Here is an 18,826-nt window from a genome sequence, read left to right as displayed (position 1 = left end):
GCAACATTACGACCACATTACTTCTCATTGTCACAGGGTTGTCCCAATTCTGAGTCTTGCGATAGCGCATACACACACTGCCCAGTCCCCAAACTCACTCTGGGAAATTCATACCTTCTTTCTCCTCTTTGTCTTTACTGCAGTCTCTTGTTTTTCTTCAGGCTGACTTAGAAAACACTCTGTGGGCTGCAAAGCACAGAGGAAAAAAAAAGAAAGAAAACAAGATTCAGCATCAGATATCTGATCACCAGGGGTGGGGTAAAAGTCAATAAAGAAAAGCAAGAAGAGATACAGAAATTATAATGCTGGGTTAGGGAAAACAAACAAAGCCCAGCTTCCTCAGGTGTAGATGGGATAGAGTTCTTGCAGTTACGTATATCCAGAGTATTTTTGGAATTGAGATCTATGTTGTTGTAAGCAAGAGAGGAAAAAAAAAAAATCACAGAAAGTTGAAACATACAGGTTGTAGTCACGCTTCCATGAAATGGTGAAAAACAGGTTTTAATTAATTAAAAATTGCAAGAGGAAAATATGAACAAAACCTTGCAAAAACTACATTTTTCATCTCTATTATTGTGCGTGGTTGTTTTTCTAAACTTTGCCAATGGTGCTCTAGAATAACTGGGTCTAAGGTGAGCATCCATGCAGTGAAAGATACCATGGAACTGGGCGAGGATAATTCAAAACAATCATGCTCTGGATTTCCTTTGACATTTGTGATGCAAAAATTCAGGAAAATATGTTTTGAATTTGTTCTGCCCCATTCTTGCTTTGTCACCTCATAGCAGGCAGGGTCAAATACACACAAGAAAAATACATGATGCATTTCAGAATAATCTTCATCCAACATGTGTTGCTATTAATAACCCTCTTTTGTGCCTGAGAGAGCAGGCTGAATTTGTCCATTTGTAACAGAGTCCCCGTTTGCATAAGTCAGGGTTAGGATTTATCCTTAGCCACTTAAAATTACCCCAAATAGAGGAAGAAGGGCACAAGTTTTCCTTGTTTTGAATATAGCAAATCTCTTTTCTTTTGCCGCCTTAGGGACTTCCACTTCATGGAAATACAAATTCATCTACATAGATGGGCTTTAGAGCTTAATAAGTGACTTGATGAAGCGCAATGCGAAAACAGGCTGAACTGCAGGAGAAAGCTCCTTGATAGCAGGATGCATTTGGCTGGAAAAATCTGTTCCGGTGAGAAACCACAGAGAAGTCTCATCACATGGAGCATTAAAAGCTCAGGAGCAGCAAATCCAGTGCTGGTCCCTGGGGAAGCCTGGAAGAAAACTATCAGCAAGAAAGGGAGCCCAGCCGAAAGTCAGAGCAGCTGCTCCTTCATGCCCTTGTGAGGGTAGCTTCAACAGGGCAAAGAGGGCCAAAGGAAAGCTAAAAGAAGTTCAGAATATCTGAGCCTTTCTGATCACCCCTTAAGAGGAGGACACTTCATGACAACTGGTACTATATGAATCTCCCCAACACATTTGTGCCTTTCCAAGTCCACTCTCATATCCTTATGAGAATCATTCTGCGGTGTTTAACTGTTTATATTATGCCTACATTTCCTTTTTTCTCCGTTCCCCTAGCTGATTAAGCTATAAAAACCAGGACAACCCCATGTTCAACCCAAATGACCTATTGCTTGCTCATGCTTTCTGTGCTGTGGTGCAACTGCAGCCATTGTGCTTGCAAAGGCAGTAGTGGTGTATAGAGATGGCCCTAAATCTGGCTGAGCTTTGAAATGATACTTAGGAACTACCAGAGATTTGGCTGGGGAATGGCTACAGGCAGCAAATCACTCCACAACTAGGGCTGGAGTACAACGCAGCCTGGATCAATACCCACCCATGAGAAGTTGTGACAGGGACTGTATCTTGCGTCAACAAAAGATATCTGTATAAACAGATACTATCTTCACTAAACATCAAGGGAATAACTGCAAGTAGAAACTCACCACAGCTAACAAAGTTGTTCCAGAGTTAACACAAGCTTTATTTATTTATTCATTTATTTATTTTTGGTTTGTTTCTTTTTTAAAAAAATCTGTCCTGACTCTGATTCAAGTGCTTTTAAAACACCACCATACATTTCTTCATTCCTATCCCTACCATTAGCATTCCCAGACATTGAGACTGAAACAGAACTGCTCTCCGCCTTCAGTTTCTGCTCTAACCTTATGCATCCCAGCTGTACACAGATACTCGAAGACCACTTGCCAGGTGTTTTAATCATAAATTCCATGTTCAATATTACATTTTATGCAGAGAACAAGCCTCTGGGTTGATTTAGTCAAGGGACACTACTACCAAGCAACCAAAAAGCCAGATAGGGGCCAACCTGAATTTCTTTCATCCTGTAGAATATGATGGCTGCCTGTCCTAGAAAGCGTTACCAGCCTTTCAGCATACTGAAAATGCCACTCATTCACTTTGAGTCCATTTCTCCCTCCATATACATTGTGAACTGCTTTACAGAAATCTGCAAAACACTCCCAACTGGTGTCCACATGAGAAAAGAATAAAACCATGCCACAGAGCTGAAAAATTTTCTCTAAGAGAAATAAAATTTTCTCACGGATAACCCTTAATTCAGATGCTTAAAACTATCACCAAATGCCACGGCATGTTTTTGAAGGCAGTATGTAACCCTTTATTTCAAGAGTAACAGAGGCACACAGGAAGCCCGTAGTCAAAGCCTTACACGTTAAGACTTAAAATTATCTCCTTTACAACAGCATACATGTATTTAGTCAAATATTAGCCCAGCAATAATAAGTCCACTTTATTGAGACATTAAAAATAATGCCATAAGAAAAAGAGAAACTTCATGGTTGTGAATAGCTGTAAACTTGCACGTCTTTCATGATCTGCAGTCTAAAACACTAAGGCAACTGACCCAGACTGAACTTCTGACTCTTATCCAAACATCAGTTGCCTACCTACTCATGCAGTAGCTCTTTGCATGCCACCCTTAAGAAAAGGTCATTTGCATGTTTTTCTTACACAAGACACAGAGCAGACGTCCTACTGGTTTTTGACATGGCTCCCTTGTGCTCTGTGTTTTTAAGCTATTTTTACATGGAAGTTCTTAAAATGCAGAAAACAGGAAATTTGTGCTGAGACCACTGATTTATGAACTAAAATGTCATAAATTCCTTTTTTGTTAATCATAGACAGAACATAAAATATTTCCTGTATTATATTTCTAACAATTTTTTTTTCTTTACATGTTGCCAAGTTACTGGAAATTCAAATGTACAGTGAAAACATTCTTGTGAGTGTGTGTGAAAGTTTACATTCTAGGTCAGCCACATACTCCAACTTTTGGAGACTGTGACAAAGTAAACATATCAATGCGCCATTTAGATCTGAGGCAAATGATTCATTTCATTGTAAGCCTGAGGACAGTCTGCAGACTGGAAACATAAATGTTCATAATTCTATCTGGTTGTCTCCTGACAACCAGTGCCAAGTCCACTGCAGAATAGCTTCCAGCCTGTGAATAAGGCAGGGATGAGTAAAACGGGTTATGTTATATGCACAAAATCATTAGCTTTCTGTAAGTACATCTGATTTTGCAAGTATTTTGCTCTAAAAGACATGCAATAACACATACATGACTTAGAGCTCCCATAAAGCATTGCGTCCTGGAGTTTTGTGATTAAAAATCAAATTACCTTGCTCCAAAACACAGACTGTTTTTTATATGAGAGGAAGAGCTGTGGCAGGTGTTCTGCTACAGCTGAGCGGCCCCAGTCCACCTCAGCAGGATAACCTGTAGTGGTTATCTTTTCTAAAGTTCTCATAGAAAGAGCAAAGCAACTCCTCCAAACAAAACATCTTAACTTAGTTCCAAATGTTTAAGTGAAGCTAGTGGTGATAAAAAGTGGCTCCATAGGCATCCTCATTGAGGTGAAATCCTCAGCGTCTCCCGCAGAGCATGTGCAAAAGCAATACAGCTTCCTCCTGTAGTGATCAATTCTGCCTTTCCTAATCAAAATGTGGAACCAGTTCAGATACCTGGCTTACTTCATGTTTGCTCTCCTTGAAAGACATTCAAGAGCACAGTAATTGCTACTGTGCTCTTTACACTTCTCTGTTACACAAGTAAAAAACGAAACGAACCCAAAGCAACCAAAAAAACCCGTCCCTGCAAATGGTTTTCACTTGGGCAACTGCCTAGGCATCACACAGTGAATTTGCTCTTGACCTACGGGTCAAAATCAATATCCATAACTTCAAGGAGAGGCAGCCTCCAGTGTCATTTCAGCTCTTGGAGAGTCATTCCGTCCATTTTCCTGTAAAATATCACAAAGGCACCTTCAACCAAGAGACTACGTAAAATCAGCTGAGCTCTAGGTGACTCTTTTCTGCAGAGGTTGGGGCACTTCTGTGTTTCAAAGACCTTGCTGCCTTTTCCTTGGCAAACTCCGGGTAATGCGGAACAACGCAGTTTCTGCTGGTTTTAAAGGAAGCTTTCAGGAGTGCGAGTCTATGAAAACATCAGTCCACACAGACCTAAATTCTTCTCCAGCGGGACCTGCACTGGGGACATGCTTGCACAGAGATGCAGTACAAGATTTAAATTTAGCTTTCAAGACCTTGTGTGTGCAGGGAAAGGGAAAAGATGAGAGGGGAGGACACTTGGTAGCACCACTTAGGCTTTTATTACTAAACAGTCACTTTGCAGAAGACAGGCTGGGCAATCTCAACTCACTCAAAACAACAGTGAAGTTATCATTTAAATGTACTGGAATGTGATCACTTCCAAATAAGGCAAAATCATTTAATAAAATAATCTTACTACATGAACAGATCAAACAAAAAGTGAAGTTCACCATCCCTTTACTGAAAGAAGGGGAACTACCATTCCCCTATGCATTATCATCTCCATGCTTTACACAATTGCTGAATTTACAAACCTGTTTTCTTTTCTTTTTCACAGCAGGTTTGGAATCCAAATCTTGTTGTGCTGCTGTCCTTTTACCACTTGCTTTCTCAATAACTTCATCATCCGAAGGATCTGATGAGAAAAAAGAAGGGGTTTTGTTAGTTTTTCATATCTGTCTTCTGTCTTTGCATTCAAGAATAGGGGTAAGATCTTCAACTGAAAGCTTATCACAATAATAAAATCTCAAGTTTGGCAATAAGTACAGCTGTAATAGAAACTTTTATTATTTTAGAGCACTGGTATTTGAAATTCATTCTAGGCAAAGTCCTAGTTTTCCCCTCCTCTTCACTATATTACATCTAGCAGGCAATATATTTCCTTATCTCTTTGGAATGCCACACAGGGGGTGCCAGCTGCAGCATCACAGGCAGAGATGTCTAATCTTTTCATAAACCCCTCTTGAATTAAGCTAAGCACCGAACAATCAATAAAGACATTTTTGATAAACTACATCTCAGGTTGCCTGACATCTCTCTGCATTATTATTTCAGAACATGTAAAATATAATCTTGGATCCATAGCACTGCATTCACCAATTACAGACCTATCTCAACAAATCATTAGACAACAAAACAAGCACCAGTACTGCTACTGAAGACTAAAATGGCACCGTGCACCACAAGATCACAGTAAAAACACAATCTTTCTTGCTAAGTTTGCTGATATTTCTCTCGGAATAAGTAATTTCTTCCTACTAAGACAAGTCTTGCAGATGAAGGAATAAAACTAACAACAACAACACAAAATCAAACCAAACACACACAAAAATGCACACAAAAAACACCCCAGACTCCATCTAAAACTCCAAAATGACATACTGACATCAATTACCTACAAGAGGAAAAGTTACAAGATTGGTATAATGTCCTATTACATAAAAATATACGCACACATCTTCTGTAAGTACATTTTTACTTGTGTGTCTCTTACTCATAAAAATTAGGCAGAGGCACCATTCCCAAAGTTTAAGCAGAATGTGCACAAGACTAAAAAAGGCTTCTGTTTTGAAAGAAAGCTATTTAAGATGCTTCCATTCGTTCTTTTCTTAATCTCTTTTAACCTACAAAGAGACATCGGGGAAAAAAATTATCCACAGCAACAACCCCCTCTAATAGTGCTATATTAGTGCTTAAGATGTTGTATTCTAACACAGAAGTTTGTGCTGGGGCCCGAATTACTTCCCTGATCATTGTCAGAAGCATTATTGTCCACCAGATTGAATAATTAGAGCTGAATAATGCATTTTCTGTATCTGGAATACTCTGGAATATTTCCCCCCAACTGGTACTTAGTCATTGTTGAAATCTCCTGAAGCTGTAAACAGACAGCTTAAGATTAATTAATTTATTTAGAATAAAAAGTAACAACATGATTCCTTAAGCCTCACTCAAAGTATGGAAAAAAAACCTGCTGGTTATAACACACCACCTATGCAATCACCAGCTGTCAACAGAGTGAATTGATGGTCAGAGGACACGAGAGAGAGACAAAACCAACTATGGCTGGCATGTATTAATTCCATATTGAAATGGGTACATAGTGAAAATAGGTAAGTGAAAGGATATGTGTAAGATATGTGAAAGGATTTAACTGAAAGGTACCTAAAGGATATGAAAGGGAAAAAGGAATCTTTAGTCATCCACAGATGCAACACTTTCTATTACATATAAAGCAGTGGCTTTGAAAATCCTAATGCAAGCAAATGGATAAAATAGCACGTACATACTTATGCCTGGAAAGATACCATCTTGTAACTTCCACTCCTCTTCCCACTTTGAAAAGCTTATGTAACAGCATCCTAAATTGGATTGTGACAGCTGTTAAGAATTCAAAAAAGTCTGGGAAGTTGAAAGCTAGCAACTGAAGAAAATCAGCGAATGTTTTAGCAGGTTGGATGTAGTCTTTCATGATATCTTATTTCATATACATTTGATTCTTGTCAAACTGCAGCGGCTTTAGAAACAGAGCAGCAACTGAGAAGATAATTTGTTTTCTGTCCAGCAGAACTAAGGGACTTCTAAGTAAAGGGGTCAAATAAACAAATTAATGAACTTAATTCAGACCAAAACAAATGCTGTGGAAGAAATGGCAGCACTTGTTTGCATCTCAACACAGGATGAAGACACATTCTGAAATCTTAAGTGGGAATCACCCAAGAAAAGCCGTCACTTTCCAGATCTAGAGCAAATGCACACGTGTACACCAAGGGGACACTGCAGCTCAGCTGGCCTATTTGCTTCCTTCTCTTTGCAGGCACGGCCCCCACACCAGAAGCTGAGCAGACTTGGGGCCACAGGAGTGCCAGATCCCACGTGGGGCGAGGGGCCAGGGGCAGGAGAAGAGCAGGAATGTCTCTCCTGGCACTCCCTTGCCATATGTTAGCTGTGACATCAAGCTGTCCCTTAGGTGGTCAACCTCAGAGGACACTATGTGGCCATTCTGGGATCTCTTCTGAAAGGACACGAACAAGGGAGGTGGCAAGTCTATATCTCAGACTTACTCGTATGCTAAGAATTGTACTGCATTGGTCTTCACGAGCTGCACTCATGAGCTATTTTGTCTCTCTTCTGAAGGACAAACTGTATTGAGTTGACTCTCCTGAGCTGCCATTTGGATCATGAAGAAGAACAATGAACAGCCATCTCCAGTATGACTGACACTTTTCCTAGAACATCACTGTCACTGTCCTAAGAGTGTCCATCAGACAATGGCTGAAGGTGTAAAGTTTTCTGGGGAAGTTTATGGCCACTGGAAGTGAAAGGGAGAGAGCATTCCCAAGTTCACCTTTTTTTTTTTTCTTTTTATTTTCATTGTCAATGGTGATATGGGTTTACTTTGTTACAAATTTATTAATAATGCACAAAAAATATATATAGTCCTGTACAGCCTAACATATGGCAGCAGCTGAACAGGGAAGCCAGAAACTTGAAGGTTTGGGAGACTTAACAGATTTCTTTCTTATATTACAGCTGAAATATCTGTGTCAATCTACTGGGTGTTTCCTTGCCGTCTCCTGAGGATGCCTGAGTGCTTCTGCACCATATGCCTGCCCCTGCACATCAGCAGCTCCTTCCCTGCCCTGTTCCTCACCAAAGCCACTGACTGGGCACTTTGGAGCCTCAGATATGATACTTCACTAGAAGCTGCTGAAAAATAACATCATCCAGCACACTCCTGGATATTTAAAAGGTATCTTGGTAACTCTGTTATCACTATGCATTACCATGGGCTTGTTTCCCCCCATACCAACCTTCCTCTGGTAAATTTCTCATGCTGCATTTTGGTAGAGCACTTTCTGTATTTGAGAGCCCACTGGTGACTTCTGTATGCAATCCCTCTGTCTCTTCTGCCGTGACTCCCGAGATGCTGGAGGAATGACCAGCTTTTATACATACCAGCTCCACAGACCTGGAGTCCTGGATGCGCTACACCCAAGCAGGCTGTGGAGCAATGATACAAATGAAGTACACTGAAGAAATCAAAACTAGTGCCCTCTTTCTCAGTCCCACTTGAGCCCCAAACACGCACCACTGAATATATCTGTGCATGCCTCACGGGACTGAATTGCTGAGCCAGCTCCTTCTTGGCAGACTCACCTCACATTGGAAATAAATGAGAATTGCATAAAATAGATTCAGAGGAAGCTGTCTGTGATCTTTAAGCATTCCTTCTTAAATCCCACTTGGCGTTCTACTCTGAAAGGCAAACAGGAGTCATCTAAGCTTTAAATAACCCCTTCTCTTTCTCATAACTAAAAGATACGCTGCTTGCAATAGCAGTCTAAAACTGGATAAATGGTTTCCATGATCCAAAATAGTCTAACAAACAATGTACCACCTGTTCACTGCCCATCTGAGTTTTGGACTGCACGATGCAACGTCCTTCTCCACTTTCAGCAAGAAGCAAGAGAAGAGGGAATCAATCTCCAGCCCCAGACCAAACAAACTTCTATGAAAACACTTAAAATTTGAGCATCTTTCTGCAGTACCAGAGTATGCCTACTTTATACAATAGAAGGACCTTTTATCTGTTCCAGAAAGAGCCAGCCACTCGTGTTCCAGTCAAGACAGTAGCCACTTTCAAGCTGTGATCATTTGTGACACCATGTCAGCTCCTGTGATGACAGGAGCATTTTGTTGTGGGCATCAAAGTACCACAGGCCAGACTCCACCAACCATGCTTACACGTGTACCTGCTTCTGCAAATAGTTACCTTGATGTCAGAGGGGTTATTCACAAAATAAATCATAACTTGATGCGAACAAATGCAGAAGCACCCAGCTCACAGATCCCAAACATGTCCGTATCAGAGCAGCACTGCTTGCCCTGCTTTGAGGTAACCAGCTGCCCAGGAGGCTCCTTTCTGCCAGAACACAAGACACCACAAATCCTTCCTTAATAACAAGCCGGCGCATAATGCAGAAACTGATTGATTAACACAATGTTGACTTTCATCTCCCTTGCGGTGCAAATGAGCGGCAGGCAGGCGCTGATGGAACACGCTGCTGAAGGGGTGATGTTGTTGAGTGCAGCAATCCTCTGCATCTGCTTTCCCGTGACGTATGGACCTTACGCAACCCCAAGGTCATCAAAGACATCTGAACAGTCACGTAATGCTCTCAATATAGATAAATAAATGTGAATTCCACAGCTCTTCACTTTTGTTCCTTTGGTATTACATCAGTGGCATGACACATACTTACAGGTTTCCCAGTCACTAAGTATTTATATTTGATTTTATTTTGAACCATACTGACATGGAAAAAGCTATTTACGCTTAACACACACATATCTGAGACCTTCTCATTTATGATATTGACTACTATTTAAAATCATTCCGTGCAAAGGTTTGTTACTTCTTACAAATTTAATATTGACATATACATATATGTCTAAGTACATGAATATATATACTAAATATATACACATACACACCTATATTAATACACATGTCTGCATGTTTATACACATGCACATAAATAAGCACACAGATATTTACATATAATTTATCAGGTTCCCTTTAATCACCACCTTTATTAACTAATATATTCACAAAGAATGCACATCTGCTTGGTTATTTTTACTAGTATTTTTAAAGGCAGACAAGACTTTAATGATATAGGAGGTAATGAGACATGCTTTGATCTGAAGGCAATTTTGTTTGTACAAAATAGCTAATACATAAAATCTGTGCTTGCTAGGCTGATTCACCATCACTGAGACTTCTGACCTCCACATGCCACTGTTCTACTCTCAAGTGATTAATAAAGGAGTTATAGTAACAAAACCACAATCTTCTAAAGACTAGGGCTGACTGAAAAAGTTGCACTCTTTTAGGCAGCACACCTCGAAATGTCCCCAAATAAAGAAAAAAGTTACAACTGAAAAGGAACAGAAAATGATCTTACAATTCTTTGGAAAATGCAAATTGTGCTTCAAGCCAGCCTACAACTGAAATGAAGGAAAAGGAAGCTCATGGAACTGATAGCAGCTATGGGAAGTTCCTCACAGGAAGAGGATGAAGAGAACAGGAGGGGTTTTTTGAGAGAGAAGCAAGGTGCAGTTCTTACAACTCTTTGTGATATAGGAACAATGAACATGTAATTAAAAATAAAGCTCAAAACAGAAAAATATTATTTTGCATACATACCCAAATAAATTCCACTAGTGGTTTGGTGGGTTTTATGGTGTGGTGTTTCTTTTTTTGTTCATTTGTTTTTCTTCTTATCTTTTTATCTGGAAGCTAAGTGCCATCAGACATTCCATTTCTAGTTGGTTTTCTTTGCTAAACAGTTCTGGCTAGTAGAAAGTCTGTTTGGAGCTTGTTGCCTGCCTAAATTGACTTCTGAGGTGCCTCACAGAATCATAGAATGCCTTGGGTTGGAAGTGACCTCTAGAGATCATCTGGTCCAACCCACCTGCTAAAGCAGGTTCACCTAGGGCAGACTGCACAGGAATGTGTCCAGGTGTTTGAATGGAATGTCTCCAGAGAAGGAGACTCCACAGCCTGTCTGGGCAGCCTGTTCCAGTGCTCTGGCACCCTCAAACTAAAGAAGTTTCTCCTCATATTCAGACGGAACCTCCTGTGCTTCAGTATGTGCCCGCTGCCCCTCATCCTATCATTGGGCACCACTGAAAGGAGTCTGGTCCCATCCTCTTGACATCCACCCTTGAGATATTTATAAACATTAAACTCTGTGACAGCAGTATCTTAACATATCACTACGGTATCACTCCTCAAGGCAGCAAGACACACGAAGATCAGGCAGGTCCTGCCTTGCTGCCCACCAGTCTCCAAAGGAACAGACAAAGTTTTTAAATGAAACAGGCCTGACTGGGGGCAGGCTGATCAACTATTTTAAATATTTTAAAGCATTCCAAGCTTAACTACTTCCCTGACGAGGGGACGGAAGGGTGTTGCATGGCAGTGGGAGAAGGAGCAGGTGTGGAAGGCAGTGGTGCACAGAGACCTAAGGCAAGCCGCAGCTCAAACCACCTCCTGGACAGATCCCAAATTACGCAGCTGTGTGTCACCAACACTGTTAATCCCAAAAGGAGGATCTCTTTCATGTCTACCAGGACAATCCCTGCTAAATTCTCTCTTTGTAGGCAATGGAGAGCTTTGAATTTTCCTGTCGAGAAGCCTAATAATAGCTCAGATACCCTGGAGCCCAAGATGTAAAAGCCAACTGGCCAAGCAATATCTTTGAAGCTCTTCTGGGGACCTCCAGACCAGCCACATGGAATGGCTAACAATGTAAATTTTATTATTAATACATTTTTTCAGACCACTTTCTGTCTGTTTACCACGATGATACTTTAGAAATCACTAGTAAATGAGATAAAATGTTACTTACAAAAGTAATCTGTCCTTGGGGAAGATGACCACATAACCAATGCATCAAAATAGCTGCAACAGTGTCAGTACTCTCTCCATTACTCAAATTGCTCTGACTAAATTAGAAAGGGTCTGCTGGCACCCCCAGAAAGATAAATAATTGACCCTGTCATGGGCGTGCATCAGCTGCAGTGGCACAATTGAAAGATCCAAATGACAGATTACAGTAAAAAAAAATGTAATAATTCCCTTACTTCATTGAGTAAGGATTAGCTAAATCATTTTAAACAGTACAGTAAAATGAGATCTAGTCTTAGATATCTGTAAGAGAACAGATATACTGATAGGAAATGAAAAATTAATATTTAATTACATCAAAAGACATAATATTACAGCACAGTGGAAATGTTTGATGCAAGGAAGAATGACAACATGGCTAAGCAGAGTGCCACTTCTAAAATTAATGAAGACATTTTATTTTTTTCCATTTTAGTTTTTGCAAATCCGGTTTTAAAACACTGATGAATTTTCATACTTTCCTCACCAGGGTCATGAATCAAATGAAGTACCTTTGCTCATAAGGCCTTAAAATATTTGGGTATTTTTACCATTTGGAACTGAAGAGTAAAAACTGTGACTGAACTGGCATCTGTTATTGTTACTAGGAGGTAAGAAGTTGCATGTGAAGCTCTATTGCAGGTGACTACCAGTTAGTTACCATCCCTGTGTTGACTTTCCCTGTCAGCCTATTGCAACACAGAGCTGCCTCCCTGCCCAGGCTGAGACAACCTCCATGGTAACTTCACATGGTGCTGGTGCTCCATCATCCCAAACCAGCCGTGGTCCCCCAAGGCCTGGGCACTGTTTTCCCTTCCCACCTTCATGAACTAAAGACTCCTTTCCTGAAACAGGCCTATTCCAGCGCAATAGTAAGTTTTCATATCTTTGAGCGTGCCTTCAACTGCAGACTTTACCTGCCAAAGTACTTTTAAAAAGGTGTTTTAAATTGTATTTGCGAGGCATACCCGGAGGGCATACAGTAAGCAACTGAGTAGAAACAGACACAGTCCTATTAAAGAATCAGAAGTGCTCTAATTTTGTCCCCTTGGGTGACGTCCAGACAGAGTAAGATCCTTCCCAATCCATCCAGTCTGAGCCTGTGCCAAGCCAGAGTTTCTTGCAGTCAATCTGTAGGAATTCCCTGTAATAGTTTTTAAGTATTGGCAATAGCTTGTACGACAAAGACATCATCCTTACAAAAAGGTAAACCTTTTCTATGGGCAGTTCAGAAGGCAAATCTACCACAAGCTCTTTTTTCCCCCAACAAATCTAGTGAAAGGATATCCAGTTTAGGTTCCACTTTCTTACACTGAATAGTAATTTCAATTAAAATCACTGCCTGTTCAAGCAGAAAAAAACCCCAGGTCTTAATAGAATAATAACAAATGAATTTTCACTATTATCTGATAGAAAATTTTTAGGACACAGACATAACTATCTGCCATGCTAAGGATCTCCCACAGAACATTTCTAACAACTACCCCTCCTTTCTCCCGTATTTTTAAAACTTCCTTTTTAACATTAAAAATGGGTACTTCCAAACTCGTTTTTGATGCATCTTGACTTGCTGACTGGGAATGAGCCAAATGACAAAATAAAGAGTATATAAGAGAATTAGAAAAGAGCAAATTCTCTGCTGTACACAAGCACAGAAGAAAAAACTCCACATGACCAAGGTTAGGCCCAGCTTGTAGCACACCTACAACGCAGGCCTATTAATAAATTGATGTTTTCTTTTTTGTATATGGCCTTTTATAATAAGACAGAAACATGTTAGAAAAATCATAGGCAGTGGCTGATCAGATATAAAAATAGTGGGCCACCCTCCTTATAATAATTTTTTCTTCTGTAAAACAAGGGTTGAATTTGCCATCCTATCACTGCCTCACACGAGGAATAACAGCATCACCAAGGTAAGAAGGGAGAACTGAAGATTCATTTAGTCACTGTAGTTTTAAAACACACACGGCAAGCAAAGGGCAAACACAAAGATGTGACATATTAGGAACATGACAGGCCCGTTTATTGTTTGCCGTCTAACTTAATTTCTTCATGACAGGCCTGCTGAACAAGAGCAACCAGAGCCTGAAGATAGAATAATACATCACCCGAGTGCAAATCAGTTCTGTTGTTTGCTCTATGTTCCCTTTGCCAATGACACCATCAGTGAAGGCTCAGAGGGCATCCACAAGTCACTGCAGAGTCCTCATTAATCTTTCTTTTGTTCTCTCAAAAGCCATCCTTTATGCTAAAACTTCTGATAATCTCAAACCATCTCCAAATTCAGTTTAAAAATGTATTCCTAGAGAGATGAGGAAGTGGGAAACTGTTTTGTTTGTAAGTAGCATCGGTTTTGGCTGTCGGCAAATACACTGGATGAACATTACAAAATTAAATACTTCACCTTGTAAAATGAGTTTCTCCTTTTGACAGATACCAGGCATTATATACCCCCCCCAGTCACTTTATAAACCACTCAAGAGGATGCCAGCAATAGTGTGCAACAGTTTATGATAGTAAAAGGATACTCAATCCACCTCTGAAAAGCAGGGGAATGAGGCGAGCCAGAAAGCCGTTGACCATGTTGGAAATCGGCCGAGACATTACAGTCCACATATCTCACCTTGTAAAATGCTCCATGGGATCTTTAAACAACTACAAGTGCCTAGGAATTTGTGATTAATCAAAAGAAAAATCAGTTCACAAATACTGGTTACAGAATGCATGACCGTATGAGGGGGAACCCTACAAGGCTGGTCTGAAATAGCTGTCAATCCCCACAGAGGCATCTGAGAGCAGAAACAGCCTAGGGTCTGAAAACCCAAATCATTCCAGAGGAAATGTTACCAAGGAAGGCTGGGTACTCAAAGAGAAAAACTGTCCACAAAGAGGCGGAAAGACCATCCAGCATCAAAAAACACAAGTTATGAGCCCAAGAAAAGCTAGGCATGGACTAGGGCCTGATTCCCTACTACACTTCCCACTTGGTAGTCTGGAAACTCACAAAAAAGCCATCCTAAAGAAAACCTGAGTGTATACAACTGTTAAACAAAATACTCTTCCACCTATCTTGAAGAACTCATACAATCACTCTTAAAGCCTTTTCCCCTTCTTTTGGGAAGTTCGCATTACTGGGGTCTGTTAAGCAACATTTACAGCACTTTACATGCAAACAACACAGCTCTATAAAAGCCTCTCCCAAAACGAACATTCCCTTCCCAAAGCCACTCAAGCGTACTATTTCTATAAGAAAGAAACCATCCCTCCTCCAAAATCTTCACACAGGAGAAGCACATGTCACAGCTCCTGACAGAGTCTGACTACTCCTGTGCTTTAGGACCCACTGAGCACTGCGATTCCTTCTTTTTCTAAGAACTACCCATCGTATATGGAAACTGCTCCAGCTGTTTGCTGCAGAGGATGAAGAGAAACGATTCATGCTGTACGTATTCCCTAACACTGCTAGTATGTCACTCAACATTTGTCTCTCTGGAGGCAGACTCATTCCTTTTTCGGGTCCTCTCTCCAAAGCCAAACACCAGCATCCTTCATTTGTTTCAATATTCACTCCTAACAAACATTTATTCCCATTAATGGGGAAGAAATAGGTTGATTGGAAGGAAAGAGGAACTTGGATAAATCCATTAAGCTACTTAATAGATGGGCTCTAGCCCAAGTCTCACTATGAGCAAGTTTTGCCCAGGAATGTAGTACGGTTGATCCCAGATGTGATGTCTCCCTTAATACTGCAGGAGATTCATATTTTCTACTGTTCTCTCACTATCTTGGGAAGCAGCTGTGGTTCACAGCTGTAGCTCTTGTTGTGAAGGTAACACACAGATTCTGGCTGACCCTGTGGACTTCAAGCTGATAGATCATGATAGAATTACAGAGTGGAACTTGCACAAAATAGTAGGCTTCAATTAAAAAAAAATATATATATACATATATATATAGCACACTTTGTAAATTTTAACACCCCAAATTATTGTTCTTACACATACACCACTACTTTACTGACTGCTGATATCCTTCACACCTTTTTGGCTCACACATATTTTGCAGACATACACATCTATATATAAGGTTATCACAGTCCTGATGTTTTTTCAGGTTTTCTCTGATTATTGAGAATTGCATGCATGTGTATAATGTAGCACACACTTAGATATATATCACTACCAACAAATATATCCCACTGAAGAACAATACTGCAAGCAAGCTTTTACCCCAGCTTTCCTACATGTCTTAACACAGAACACGAGAAGACATTTTGAGTTTCTCAGATTTCTGCAGCTTTATTTATTCAGAAGTCTTCATGTGACATAGCAGTATCAGGTCCCTGGTTGACAGAGTATCAGGTTGACTTGTATCAAGTTAAACTCTCCTTCAGGTCAAGAACAAAATACCCTGACATGTTGCCACACAGAATGGCAAATTCCCCCGAGTATAAAACATCTGTTGAGAAGCAGTTCCCTATTTAAGGCCCAAGGGTTATGTTTCTAAATCTCCTATTCTCTTGTTCCCTCCTCCGCATACGCTACGCATTTCTCTGCAGTTTGGTCTCCGATATTGCAGGTTGCACTACCCTTTCAAGCTACCCCAGCATCTCAAATTTATAGGGTATCAGAATATACATTTGTGCATATACAGCACTTTTCCAACAGGTCTTACTGTGAGATCAAGTGAAAGGAAGGATAATTTCTTACAGACGGAAGCTTTTAAGGAAATACCACACACTGCTGCATTAAGGTTTTTGAGAGGAGGAAACACGACAGGCTTTTAATCTACATCAGTGCTCTCTCTTTAAGACTAGCAATTACAATGCGATCTGTCATCTGTACAAGTCTTTTGTGAACTGGTATGCTGCTCATTTGTCTAAATGATCAAATAAAGCACATTATGACCCGATCAGTTGCAACTGCCATAAAAACAGAGCTCATACCTACATTCACTTGCTGCAAGCAGATGGCTGATTGCTTTTCTGTCCTTTTACATTGCAGTCTTGTTCCCTTAGATCCTCTCTTTGTAGAGAGTGACATGCTGGGAGGTCAGTTTTCTGACAAGGTCATCTGCCTTCGGAGTATGAAGAGAATTGCACGGAAAGTGGGTTGGGCTATATTTAGAGTTTGGTCCAACTCCGTGCCAAGGTCCCCCCGCTGTCTCTCTCTTGCAGCACCGTCTCAGGTCTATTCTTGCAGATTCTCAGCCCACAGAACACACGAGGAGAGAAAAGTCACTCTGAGCTACTACTGGATCGAGGGTTTTGCAATTAGCTAAAAACAAGTGGATCAGGAGCTCAGCTGAGGACTCCTTAAATCCCTCAATTTTCTAGCATTAATTTTTCTTTGTTCAAGTGGATTTTCCCTTTCCAAGCAAATAAGGAGAGGAAGCTGCCTGGGATACAGCAAAAAAGAGCCTCCTGAGCTAAGGTAAGCTGGCTTCATTTTTGTATTGTCATCATAATTAGAAAGCAATTGATGGTGACTTGGATCGGATATGTGATATGCTTTTTCTGCTAGATCAGTTCTGCATGTCAGCATTAAGGGTTTCTTTGGATAATGAAATCCTCAATTTCAAAACATCAATTTTCATTATCACTGTCTAAAGGAAATGGGAAAATAAAAGAATATCAGCATGTGCAACACAACATACATTATCTGGATTTACCTGTTTAAACTAATGTAAAAAGCACACAGCCATGCCAACGGACTGTATCATTCTTAAAGTAAGAGAGTAACAGATGTGTGACTATATCCATGATGATTACATATATATGCATGCATTTATATGTGTTGAGTGATGTTTTATCCACATTACTTTGAACAAGAGAAAGTATGGTTTCAGGTTTGCAATATAAGGTTTCTGCAATTAGCACAGATATCTTAAAAAAACCCAAAACAGATGAACACATGCTCAAATCCCTTCACAGTTCCAAAGAAGTTGCTCAGCTTCAGTCAGAGTACAGGCAGGCAGGATTAAAGATCATTTTGAATTTGGCCTCCTTTCCACAGTGTGCTTTACACTGATCCTGCATTGCTTCTCCTTTTGAAAACACATATGGTTGAGCAGTTTTCCTCAGAACCATTTTAAACTGTTGTGACTCTTAAGGAAAACAAACAAGCAAACAAACTGGACAGAGTACAGCATTGCATGCCTGTCTGTAAGGAGATCCTAACACACTTCAGGTCACATGGACATCATGATACTGTGGTGTGGACTCCAACATGAGGAGATTGTTATCACATAAAGACACTCTGAAGCCATGGATTTAGCACTGGCACAGACACGCACTCCCTAACGCAGCATGACCATAGCAAACACATAGGAATGGTAACCTGAAGAAACAGAGTTGAAAGGTCCACTTGACCCAAAGGTCCAAACATTGATGCAACAGCACCAAAAATTTATTCGTAACATAAACACTATGTAAAAGTCTTACCAGAAACATCCGAAGAAAGGCAGATCGGCTCTGGATTAATAGTAAGCAAAGGGTAAGAGAGGTCAACAAGTCACTGGGACTTGGTGCATCTAAGCTATGACAACCGGGTGAATTTCTGCACTTATTTCAGGTCGTCTTTTCTTAGCGTAGCTGCTCGCAAAACAACGCCATGCATCAAGCTGAAAAAGTAAATGAGTTCAAGGTGGCAAATGCCTCACCTGCTGAAGAAGCTTCTGATTTTGGTTACTCTGAGCTCTGTAAAAGATAATCTCATTGGCCTTTGCTCCTGATTTTTGCTTAGTAATTTATGCTCGGGAGTCTTGGGTGTTAAGTTTATTCAGAGGATGCAATAAACACCACCCATTTCACAGAAAATGCCTTCCTATCAGTCCTAAGATTCTTTAACAAATGATAACTAGGGTAGCATGCGATGGGACCAACTCGGGCTGTGTGACATGTGATAATTCAGATTCATCCAGCAGGTTTATATTGTAGGAACTCAAAGAAGAGGCTGTTATGGGAGGGTTACTCAAGTATT

The 18,826-nt window shown here is 40.4% G+C and overlaps 1 protein-coding gene across 6 annotated transcripts in view; it reads right to left on the bottom strand.

The window, feature by feature from the left end:
• The window catches only part of CMSS1 (cms1 ribosomal small subunit homolog), a 251,048-nt gene that overhangs the window by 15,714 nt on the left and 216,508 nt on the right, over positions 1–18,826 (bottom strand). For 5 of the 6 annotated variants that reach the window (XM_065062430.1, XM_065062421.1, XM_065062437.1 and 2 more), the window contains 2 exons: positions 4,921–5,021; positions 115–186 (listed from right to left, as the gene is read on the bottom strand). In XM_065062430.1, the coding sequence (XP_064918502.1) occupies positions 115–186; positions 4,921–5,021 (173 nt within the window). Of the gene's footprint in view, positions 1–114; positions 187–4,920; positions 5,022–16,791; positions 17,029–18,826 lie in introns of those variants that run through there. The other variant, XM_005506677.3, reaches the window with a different exon arrangement.

The sequence above is a fragment of the Columba livia genome, chromosome 1 (genome assembly GCF_036013475.1).
Source record: "Columba livia isolate bColLiv1 breed racing homer chromosome 1, bColLiv1.pat.W.v2, whole genome shotgun sequence".
NCBI classification, from domain to species: Eukaryota; Metazoa; Chordata; class Aves; order Columbiformes; family Columbidae; genus Columba; species Columba livia.
The sequence above is the reverse complement of the archived record's forward strand: the minus strand, read 5'-3'. Positions and strand labels throughout refer to the sequence as shown.